Below are 12,165 nucleotides of genomic sequence, written 5' to 3'. Positions count from 1 at the left end.
AGCAACCCTGTATAGGGTTTCCAAGGAGCAGCTGGTGAGTTGAACCGCTGACTTTCCAATTCAAATGGCTTTGCAGTCTGACACATTAACCCAGATACAGTTGATAAAATTGTTGTTCAGCAATACTACACTACTGATGGGCACAATTGTGAAGTGAAAAAAGCCCCTTCTGCTCAAAAGATGCAGTCTGCTGGATCACAAAGCGGTCATGGAGGTGGATCTGGCAACTTCATGGGTCATGGAGGAAACTTTGGCCACGGTGGAAACTTTGGTGGAACAGGAGACTATGGTGGTGGAGGTGGTGGCAGCAGAGGTAGTTGCGGTGGAGATGATGGTACATAGAATGGATTTGGAGGTGATGGTGGCAACTATGGACATGGTCCTGGTTATAGTAGTAGAGGGGGCTATGGAGGTGGTGGACCAGGATATGGACACCAAAGTGGTGGAGGATATGACGGTTACAATAAAGGAGGAAATTTTGGTGGTGGTAACTATGGCGATCCCCCATAAAGATGGACTGGCAAAGTGGCAGCATCAATGGGCTCAAGTGTGGCATTGGTAGTGAGGTTGGCCCAGGATTGGACATTGTTTCGTTCTGCTGTGCATGGGGTCGCTATGAGTCAGTTCCGACTCAATGGCATCTGACAAGTTCCATGGCAGAATTCTTGCCTTTCATGAAGTAGCCCTATGTTTGATTCCCAGACAATGTAACTCATCATACATAGTTACCACCTCTCTGTCTGTGAACACCCTAGGATGCTGAACACGTTTCAGTGGAGCATCCAGACTAAAAGAGACTAGGGAGAAAGGCCTGGAGATTGACTTCTATAAAAACTCTGTGGCTCTATAAAAACCAGGCCGAGTCTGGTTCCCTGATGCATGGGCTCACCATGTACTGAGGGAGAGGGGACTACTGGACAGCAGACTGCAATAACAAGAAGCTTGTAAAATATGAGCAAGCAAACAGAACTCAAAAATCCTCAGTGGATTTTGTCCCATCACATTGTGCTTGACGCAGGCAAAGGTGGCAAGGCTCACATCTTTGATCAAAACACAGATGAGTCTGAAAGGGTTCTCTCAATGAGCATTTCCTTCTGATAGCTCTTAAGGTCAAGAAAAGTAAGGAGATTATTTCTGCAGTCTTCTCGTGAAGGCAAAGAGTACTTCTCTTTATCTTCATCTTGCAAACATTCTAAATATCTCAAAAAGCTTCCTTCCTCTAGCTTGAGAAAAGATCTGTCCTCCACGTGACTCTGTATTTCACCTCGCATCTCGATGTGATGACAAGAGAGGCTTGACTATATCGGTTGACATTTCCGCAAGGATAGGCAGCTTGGAAGCTGCTGACATACGTCCATCTTTCTTTTTGAGGAAGCACATTCCCAAAAGCTCCAGAATGACCTTGTTTCAAAGATAAGTGCAGTATCCACTTCCTTTATTTTAATTGTTTTGTGCTGAAAATACACACAATAGAACATTCTCCTACTCAACTATTTCTACATGTATAATTTAGTGAATTTAGTGGCATTCTTCACACTGTGTGATCATGACCACTATTCGTTTCTGAGTTGTTCCATCATCACCAACATAAACTCAATGCCCCTACATAAAACCTCCATCTTTTCTCCTCTCTTCCCACATGGCAACTTCTGGTAAACTCTGGGTTTTCTATATTTGCTTATTTCAGGTAAGTGACATCATCATACATTGTCCTTTTGTCACTGACATTTCATCGATCATAGTGTTTTCAAGGTTCATCCATGTTGTGTTGTGCATTAGGACTTCAGTTCACCACTTCCTTATTAATGCATGAATAAATGCATTCGTGCCCAACACCTTTGGGTCACGTTTTGAAATTATTTCAATAGTATCTTATCCAAATTAAAAAATAAGTGCATATATAAGTCAATATTGAAAACTTAGAATGTACAAAGAAAAATTAGTCGTCACCTTTTAAATTTTAGGAGGTATGCGTTTTTACTTGGGGAGAAAGAAACAAACATCATTCTAACATCAGAAGACATTCCCACCTGGACTTAATGTGCTTCTTCCTAATTAAAAGTTACACCGCTTTATCACATATGCGTATGGAAATCTGTTCTGATTCCCACAAAAACATATTTTGAGCCTTGATATTTAGATCACATTTGAACAACTAATATTTTATTTAAGATAAACTAGATTTTTAAAATTTGAACGTCCAGTTCTTTTTACTCCAGCATCAACCTTAATATCTATGCAACAATGCAAAGTAATGGGAAAAAAAGTATATATGAAGGGATTACCCATAAACCCAATTATGGCAAAATCAATCTGATCATTGTGATGGGAAATGATCTTGGCCTTTCTTTTGGAGGCCAGTGTTGCCAAATCACCCACATTTATTTGCTGTGATAGGTTATCTGTGTTTTCAGCCCTCCTATTGTTTCCTCACTGGCCCCTTTGCACAACTTGTAAATAACGGAATCTCTGGACTTGAAAACATGCTTTTAGGCATTCCCCTTTTCACTTTGAATGACAGATAACGCTGGGTTCATATCAGAAACATATTCCACATCAATCTCCCAGGCAGACAATTCCAACCTGCGCTATAAATGGAATCCTAGGACATATTCTCTGCACAGCATTGTAAGCTAAGCTTTTAAACAAAGATGGTGACCTGCTGCAGACATCCCTGGAGTTCCTGGAGAGATAGTGACAGGGCACTGCCTGGCCTCTTGCTGGACAGGAAGTTTATTATCTTCCGCTACAGAAGCAGAATTGCCATGTTTTGCTGATAGCTTATAATGGTTATACCTCCTGTATGAGAGAAGTTACAGTGTCAGGGACCACCAGAGTCGTGGGGACCAAAGGGAAAAGTGATAATGACCCAAAATAGCTTCATCAGCTACTTGAACCTCACAATGCATCAGGACTGTGCCTTTATAGTAAACTCTGTAATATGTTTTTGAAGAATGGGTGCTGAGAATGCCAAGTTTGCTATCTTTCATCTCAATGAAAAGGGTAATAGGTGGAACAAATGGTTAGCAATGGTTAACATGCTCCCCTGCTGGCTACTCAAGCCCACCCAGAGGTGCCTAGGAAGAAAGACCTCAGGATCTATTTGCAAAAAAAAAAAAAAAAAAACCAGCCACTGAAAACCCTCTGCGGCACAGTTCTAATCTGATGCACATGAAGCCGCCAGGAGTCAGAACTGACTCGGGAGACTGAAAGGGTAGTGAGGGTAATGGAAAACCACTTGAGAAGTAGAAAGAGATTTACACTTTTGTCTTGAGATTTTTATTTAACAAGCAAATAAGCAGTTTCATCATGTGTGAAACTTGACAACATTCCATTTGGATTGCGGTTTGGTGCTGTGGGCTAATGCGTCAGACTGCAAAGTTGTTTGAACTGCAAGGTTAGTGGTTCAAGTTCACCAGCTTCCTATACAGGGTTGCTATGGGTCGGAATCGACTCAATGGTGCTTAACAACAACATATGTCCAATATGCTACTTTTTTTCAAAAGCTCATCCTTGTACTGGCTAACTTATACAACTCATAAAAGCAAGCATTTATTGAGCACCAAGTATATGCTACATATAAGCATATATCTGAAATATGAAAGACGAAGTATGGCCATCCTGGCTGCCAAGGAGTATAGCACCCTGGCAACCCCTCTTCCAACACAGATCTATTTGTACTTTTGGCAGTTCATGGTACTTTCAATATTCTCCTCCAACAACATAACTCAAATGCATCAATTCTTCTACGGTCTTCCTTGTTCACCATCCAACTTTCACATGCATAGGAGGTTATTGAGAACAGCATAGCTTGAGTCAGGCACACCTTAATTCTCAAACTGACATCTTTACTTTTCAACACTTTAAAGAGGTCTTGAGCAGCAGTTTGCTTAATGCAATACAGCATTTTATTTCTTGACTGCTGCTTCCATGAGTGTTGATAGTTGATTAATTTTCAGCGTTTCTTCTGACATCCATTTTGAGCTTTTCCTTCCTTCTTGTCTTCTTAATGACTTTTTGCTTTCTTCCTGTATGGTGTTCTTGATGTCATTCCACAACTCTTCTGGTCTTCAGTCTTTTGTGTCTAATGCATCGAATCTGTTCTTCAGATGATCTCTAAATTCAGGTGGACTATATTCAAGGTCATATTTTGATTCTTGTGGACTTTTTTTCATTTACTTCAGCTTCAGCCTGAATTTGCATATGTGCAATTGATGGTGTGTTCCACTGTCTGACCCTGGCCTTGTTTTGACTGATGATATGGAACTTTTTCACAATCTCTTTCCACAGATGTAGTCAATTTGATTTCTGTGTAGTCCATCTGGTGAGTCCATGTGTAAGTTCCCCTACTTTGTTATTTTTCAGTTATTTTGGTTATTCTAGTTCCTTTGCCTTTACATATAAATTTTATAACTGGCTTGTCAGTTCAAAATAACCCTGCTATGATTTTAATGGTCACTGAATCATATCTATTGATCAGTTTAGAGAGAACTGACATTTTGAAACACTGAATCTCCCAATGCATGATAACAGTGTATTTCTCTACTTATTTAGGATTTCTTTTATTTTATTCATCAGTGTTTTGTAGATTTCAGCCCATATTTGGCTGGATTTATAACTAAGTTCTTCGTGGTTTGGGGTGCTATTTTTAATGGTTGTTAAGAACCGATCTTATGGTTCAAACCGACTTTGCAGTATAGTGCATTAACACACAGTGCCACACCAAGTCTCCATTTTTAACAGTAGTGGAGTTTTTTTTTCAATTAATATTTGTTCATTGTGACACTGTAGGATATGCACTGGCTACTAACTGCAAGGTCGGTGGTTCAAAACCCACCAGTTGCTCCTTAGAAGCACTATACCGAGTCACTATGAGTCAGAACCAGCTCAACAGCACTTAACAACAGTTTACAGAAATGTAATTGATTTTTGTACATTGATTTTGTATGCTGAGAAGTAACTAAATTCATTTATTAGTTATAATTTTTTAGAGATTCTTTGAAAGTTTTCTACATATTGTCTGGGAATGGAAACAATTCTATTTCTTCTCTTCAAATCTATAAAAGCATTTTAATATATTTTTCTTGCATTACTTCACTGGTCATGATATATTATAACTTCTGTATATTGTTGGATTCAGTTGGTTAAAATTCTGTGAAGACCCGTCAGCTCAAAGGCACTGTTCCCAGCATCCAGAGAAATACAGATACCTTCATCTGCTCCCATTCTAGGACAATTCAGAGTAACTACTTCAGCATATTCACTGGTTCTCAAAGACTAATGAGCAGTAGAATCACCTAATAAAACACAAATTTCTGAGTCTTAAGCCTAGAGTTCCCTAGTTGATAGGTGTGCAGTGCCAAGCTTTGCATATAATTGTAGTAAGTTACTATCCACCAAGGAATTGAGTATGAACTGAAATCTAGTCCATTCTCTGCATGCTAGACCATGCATTCTGGTGTGGACCTGGCCAATCAGAGGAAGGGACTTGTTATTGTTGTTGTTAAGTGCCATCAAGTTGGTTCTGATTCATAGCAACCTAGATAGGATTTCTGAGGAGAAGCTGGTGTGTTTGAACTGCCAACCTTGTGGTTCCCAGTCCAGTGCTGATCCTACAGTGCCACATCAGGAGTCTAGAGGAAGGGAAAGATCCCAATTTATTTTAGTTTCCTCTACTTGCCAAGACTTATGGGAGGAGTAGATTTTTTCACAAGGGCAGTATAGAAGGGATAGGTTTTTGCAATGTGCACAAAGGGTCTGTATGCCCTGATCCTCCAAAAAGCAGATAGTAAGACAGCATTCTCAGTGATACATGAGATTAATTAGGGGAAATGAGTGTGTGGGGAAATGGAAAGGGAGCCAGGAGAGGCAGGGGAGTTGGCAGACAGAGATGCAGATCTGACCCTTGTGAATGAGGGAGGGAGTCATAGAAGACTGAGTGGGGAGGTCTTAAAGTACACAGCAGTGCTAGGAAACTTTGGGGAGTCCTGTAATCAAAGTCACGTGTCTGAAGTCCTGTGTTCAGTCATTGGCTGGAAGCAGATGTGATTGTGGATATCAAGGTGCAGCAGGAGCTCAGTGGTAGAATTCTCATCTTCCATACAGGAGGTTGGGGTTCGGTTCCTAGTCAATGCGTCTTGTGGACAGCCACCACCTGTTTGTTTGCATGTTGCTATGATGTTGAACAGCTTTCAACAGAGCTTCCAGACTTAGACGAACTAGGAAAAAAAGTCAGATGATCTACTTCTGAAAATCAACCAATGAAAATGCTACAGGTCACAGCACAGAACCAGGCAGCGTTTTGTTCCATTGTGCATGTGGTCACAATGAGTCGGGGAGCCACGTCAACAACAGTGAACCACGTTCCTACAGTCGGAGATTTGACAGGTGCATACCTGAAAAGAAGGGCCTGAAAAGAATCTGCATTTATAGCAAACCCCACTCTCTACCCAGATGATTCGAATCAACTGGTCCAGTGAACCACCTTTAGAAGAACACCTGCCTACAGTTTTTGTAAAGAAATGCCTGCTAATCATCTCCTAAAGAGAAAAGTTTCAGACTTCCTAGGTAGATGAGGGACCTTCAAACAGTTCATGGCAAAATTTCATTCTCATTTAGTACCCTATTTCCATAAACATTTTTTTTTCTTAAACTTTTTATTGTGAATTGAGTGATCATTTACAGAGGAGATCATCGGTTTTATGTTCAACAAATCATGGACGTCACTTCATTACAATGATTGTAATCCCCTCCATGCACCTGCAGTTCACAGTATTTACGTCTGTTCACTTGAACAATGCATTCCTGTCTCCTAGTACCATTATCTTTTCTCTGTTAACCTCCCTCTCATATTATTAGCACCTGCCCTGTCACCCATGCTAACATCCACATGCTTTTTGAAGTTCCCTTGTAAAGCCACATTCTTAGAAGCTAGGATGAGAGGTAGCTCCCCAATTCCTCTGGGGAAAACGTAGTTATTTTTGTAAGAGGTGAGTCTGTCCCCATTTTCTGCTACATGTTATAAGGTATGGGCTGAGGAGGAAGGACACTCAGAGCCCACCCACTGCCATCCAGCTGGTTCTGACTCATGGCAACCCTATAGGATAAAGGAGAACTGCTCCTTAGAGTTTCTGGGGCTGTAAATTCTTATAGAAGCAGACTGCCACATCTTTCTCCCATGGAACAGCTGGTGGGTTTGAACCACCACCCTTGAGGTCAGCAGCATAGTACTTAACCCACTGTGCCACCAGGCACCCAGAGGACAGATGAACTAAGTCTGCGAGATGGGACGGGGGTGGGGCATGTCTTTCAGGGCAGGAAAAGCAGGGACAAGGTGTGGAAGGAAAGGCATGGGAGGAATGGGGTGTGGTCTGGTGGGGCTAGACAGAGGAATGCAAGCTAGAGAGGGAGGCTGGCTGCTTTCCAAGAGGAAGCTACTCAGTGGAATACTAGTATGGGAGACAGGGATCCAGGATCATTGCCTGGGAGGCTAGTTCCCTCCTAACTGGGCAGCTCTGTAGGTGGCATTCACCTGTGTCAGGATGGCGGTGGCTCTGTGAACTTATGAACCAGCCCAGAAGGCAAGCTGGGGGTGACCCAGAGGACACCTTGCCTTCCCAACCCTGGGGAGGGACACAGGGGCTAAGAGAGTGAATTAGTGGGAGACCTCCCTAGTCTTATCTGAACGGATCCTAGTTTCCAGTCACCTTCTCAGCCCAAGAAGGGCTTCGTACAAAAAGGAAGCTATTTGATAGTCAGCAGACACTGAAAAAGGAAGTGTGCTGGCTCAACAGCTAAGCACTCAGCTGCTAACCACATGGTTGGTGGTTCAAACCCAACAGCTGCATGCGAGCAAGAGAAGGTGATCCTCTCCCAGAAAGCCTACAGCCTGGGAAACCCTATGGGGCAGTTCTACCCTGTCCTGTAGAGTTCCTAGGAGTTTGAATTGTCTCAAGGGTACCCAGCAATGATCTGTGAATGTGCTCAGCATTGTGAATTCAAGTGCTTCCGTTGGTTTGAGATGAGCTTCCAAGTTGTTGTTGCTGTGAAGTCTAGTCTGACCCAATGTTAGAGCGTTTTCTTGACTGTCATCATAACACAAGTGCTGACCTAGTCCCAGTCTGATTAAGCCCCCTCTTTCTGTCCCTGGGTGGTTGTGCTCAGCTACTAGCATAAAGATTGGCAGTTCAAACCTACCCAGCAGCACTGAGGAAGAAGGTCCTGGTAACCCGCTTCCATTATGCTGACAGTCAAGAAAACTCTAACCTTGGGTCACCAAGGGTCAGAATGGACTTGACAGCAGCAACAACAGCAGACTCTGGAATGCTTCCTGGGTTTGAAGCCTGGCTCTACGCCTGTAGAGAAAACAGGGATCACAGCCTCTGGGAGAGCTTGCTGGGAAGACAAAGAAGGAGCCAGATAGAGCCCTGTCTACAGAGGGACCGACCACTCAGCACTCTCAACTCCTTACTACCTATAAGTTATCATCTTTTAAAGGCCTCTTGTGGAACTATCCTAGTAGCTCTATAGTGAGACGTCAGAGGGTCTTTGAGGATAGATTCTGTGATTAGAAGTCTGTTTTTTTAAGAACTGGGGTTTTTTGTTTTCTATGAGTACTGATTTTACGTGATACGGGGAAGGCTATGGCAAAAGTCTGTGGCACAGGGAGCTTTGGACAAAGGATTTTTCTGTGGAGGGTAGGACAGAAGGGAAGGCAGGCTCTTCTGCTAGAGGAGGAATATGTGAGTCTCATTACCTGAACCAGCTGGGTGACCTTAAGCAAGTCACTTAACCTCTCTGTGCCTCAGTTTCCTCATCTAGAAAAAGGAGCTTAACTTCAGGGGGTTGTTGTGAATAGTAAATACATGTAGCCTTGGTTATTATCTAGAACGTCCTATCATTACTTGTTTTGTGAAAGGCTGATTTAAATTTGGAGGGCTCTCGGCCCTGCCTGATCCATGCAAACTCATTATCTGACCACTGCAAGATTTCTGTTTCCTACCTGCAGGTCCAGATCCTTATCTTAAAAACTCAGAATCTCAAATCCATCTCAGCTCAGTCCTAAAAGTATTCTGATTGTATTACTGTTTTTATCTTTCCCACAGTAGCACTCTAAACTTCTGTCGCTTGCCATGAATGTAATTCTCTACTTGTTTTGGGGCATTGTAATGTACAGCTCTCTGACTAAATGTCCCGGTGTCCCAGCATTTCATGTAATGCTTGGTGCCGAGTAGGTACCAAAGGATTGTGCAATGCTCTAGTAATGGTAAAACTCCCATTCAGGTCTAGCCCAACCCAGAAAAATCCCTGCTTGCTTAGAATCAACTTCCCAGTGGGATCTAAATTCATTCACTTGTCATAGGAAGCACTTCACTAACTGCCCTGCCCCAAGAGACCTCTTATAAAGGAACCATGGTGGCACAGTGGTTAAGTGCCTGAAAGAATCAAGTGGATGACAGAAAAGCAGGGTAACCCCTACTGAGCCTTAAACCCCACTGCCAGTTGAAACTCTTAACAACCCTAATGAGGGTTTCCAAGACTGTCTATCTCTATGGGAGTAGACAGCCCCATTTTTCTCCTGTGGAGCAGATGAAGGGTTTGAACCATCAACCTTATGTTTAGCCGACCAATGCTTCACCTACAGTACCACCAAGGTTCCTTCAAAACCCTGCTCAAATGATTTCTCCGTATGTATGTCTCCCCCAGACTCTCCAAGGCAAAATCAGTGGCTTCATTCTCTGAGCTACCTCAATAGCCTGTAGAGCACACTAGTTTTGGGGGGTGACAAGTTGTTGTTGTTAAGTGCCATCGGTTCCAACCCATAGCGACCCTGAATAGGGTTTCTGAGGAGTGGCTGGTAAGCTTGAACCACCAACTTTGCAGTTCAATGGACTTTGCAGTCCAACACCACACCAGGACTCCCTGGGGGTGACAAGGGCTGAGCTAAATTCCCAGCTTTGCAAATAATAAATGGAGACTTTGAGAAAGTTCGATGACCTCTCTGAACTTCAGTCTCCTCATCTGCTAACAAGCAGTAGCAGAAACCCCTAATGACTGATGGGAATAATTTAATTAGATCATTGGTAAATCTATAGCATGTGCTCCGAATCATGGCAGTCTGATGCCTTCTGTGGTGGTGCCTGACTACATTGTGACTCCTCTGTTTACACATCTACCTCCCTTACAAAACTATAGATGAAGTCAACAGGGTCTTCAGTTTTGTTGTTGTTAGTGTTGTTGTGGTTTTAACCCCGGAGACTGGCTTCTAAACCAACAACCAGATACCAATGACTTGGCTCTGACTCATGGCGGCCCCATCTGTATGAGACTAGAAGTGTGCTCTGAAGGTTTTTCAGTGGTTGACTTTTGGGACATAAATAACCCGACCTTTTTTCCAAGGCACCTCTAGGTGCATTTGAGCCTGCAACATTTGGGGTACCAGCTAAGCCTTTTAACCATTTGTTAGTTGCTTAAGTCGGCCCCTCCTCATAGCAGCCCATGTGTGTAGAGTAGAAGTAATCCACAGGGTCTTCTTGGCTGTAATCTTATGGAATCCGTTCACAAGGTTTTTCTTCCATGGAGCCACTGGTTTAGGTTAGTAGCTGATCACAAACCATTTGTACCTTCTAGGCTCCTAACTGTTATATAAAACCAAAATACCAAGCTCACTGCCACTGAGTCAATTATGGCTCACAGCGACCTTATACAGGGTTTCCGAGACTGTTCATCTTTACGGGAGCAGACAGCCTCATCTTTCTACCAAGGAGCCACTGGTGGGTTTGAACTGTCAATCTTATGGTAAGCAGCCCAAAGCCTGGCCCACAGCAGCACAAGGGCTCCTTCAATGACAAATTTATTAAGTGATGTCAAGTAGATGCCAACTCAGAGCAGCCCTGCATAGGGTTCCCCAGGTGTAAATCTTTGCTGGAGCAGAAAGTCTCATCTTTTTCCTGAGAAGCAGCTGGTGAGTTCAAAAGGTCAACCTTGTGGTTGATAGTTCAGTGATTATCCTACAGAGCCACTGAACTTCCTTAACTGGCATATGAAAGATGCTTAATCCACCCTTGCAAAATGTTTGCATGCAGTCATAAATGAATAAATCTGAACTCTCTAATTCCCTAGAGTGCCCTGGAGGAGCTGTGTCCCCCTGCAATGGCAGAGGCAGTTGTGCTGAAGGCATAGAAGGAAATGGAACCTGTTCCTGCCGAGTAAGTTCAGAACCGAGTTCTCCCTCTCTGACTCTGCTACCTCCCTTCTTACCTGCAGATACTGTTTAAACACACACACACACACACACACACACACACACACACACACGGTGGAGGCTGTAAGAGGCAACAGTGGCAGTGAAAAGGGTATGCCATCTACAACACAATGACTGCTTAGTGGCTGGAAACCTTTGGGTGAGTCAATTAAGTGCTCAGCCTTAAGTGTATCCATCTGTAAAATGGGTTCAATAATGCTTAAGCAGTAACATTTGTTGAAAAATTGAAATGAGATCACTCTCGTATAGAAAACACAGCACTCTTGGCACCAGGGTGAACCGCTAGGTCTGCGAGCTGAAGAAGTTGTTTATTATCTCATGAAGAGGACCTTTTTGTATTCCTATCCTTGGATAATTTAAATACAAAGAAAGCCTGAAAGAAATACAAAATGAGATGGTAGCATATCCTATCCATGGTTACCGCTCTATCTTTGAGCTGAAAAAGCAGCTTTCTTCCAGAGTTCCAGACCCTCAGTGAGAAAGGGTCTAGGATTAAGTATTCTCAGAACAGCACAAACGCAATGAAGAATAAATGAAGAAACAGAAAGGAGAAGCTTCAGGAAAGGCTCAGGGAAGATATAGTTGAGAAACAAAAGTGGAGCAGATAACCAGTTGGAAATCCAAGGGCTTGCTGGGTCCCATCAATCCATCCCCTTTGACCCGTGCCATGTGCCTGGGGTGTTTTGCAGGAAGGATTCGGAGGAACAGCCTGTGAAGCCTGTGCGACTGACAACTTATTTGGACCCAGCTGTTCAGCAGGTAGGTCTGATTTTTGTGTTAGTACATCGATACATTGGACTTCCGGTGTTGCCACATTTTTCCCTGGTCCCTCTCACTACCAGGGGTTTAAAGGATTAGTTCCTCCTAGTCGCCACTTTTCAGTCACACCTGAACAACATGCA

At 43.1% G+C, this 12,165-nt stretch overlaps 1 protein-coding gene across 1 annotated transcript in view; it reads left to right on the top strand.

Annotated features, from left to right (window-relative positions):
- Window positions 1-12,165, top strand: part of STAB2 (stabilin 2) — a 241,210-nt gene that overhangs the window by 15,003 nt on the left and 214,042 nt on the right. Inside the window, 2 exon segments of the mRNA XM_006871122.1 lie at window positions 11,122-11,207; window positions 11,953-12,022. Coding sequence (XP_006871184.1) covers window positions 11,122-11,207; window positions 11,953-12,022 — 156 coding nt within the window.

The sequence above is a fragment of the Chrysochloris asiatica genome, unplaced genomic scaffold (assembly GCF_000296735.1).
Source record: "Chrysochloris asiatica unplaced genomic scaffold, ChrAsi1.0 scaffold00160, whole genome shotgun sequence".
Taxonomy (NCBI): domain Eukaryota; kingdom Metazoa; phylum Chordata; class Mammalia; order Afrosoricida; family Chrysochloridae; genus Chrysochloris; species Chrysochloris asiatica.
This window is presented reverse-complemented; position numbering and strand designations above follow the sequence as displayed.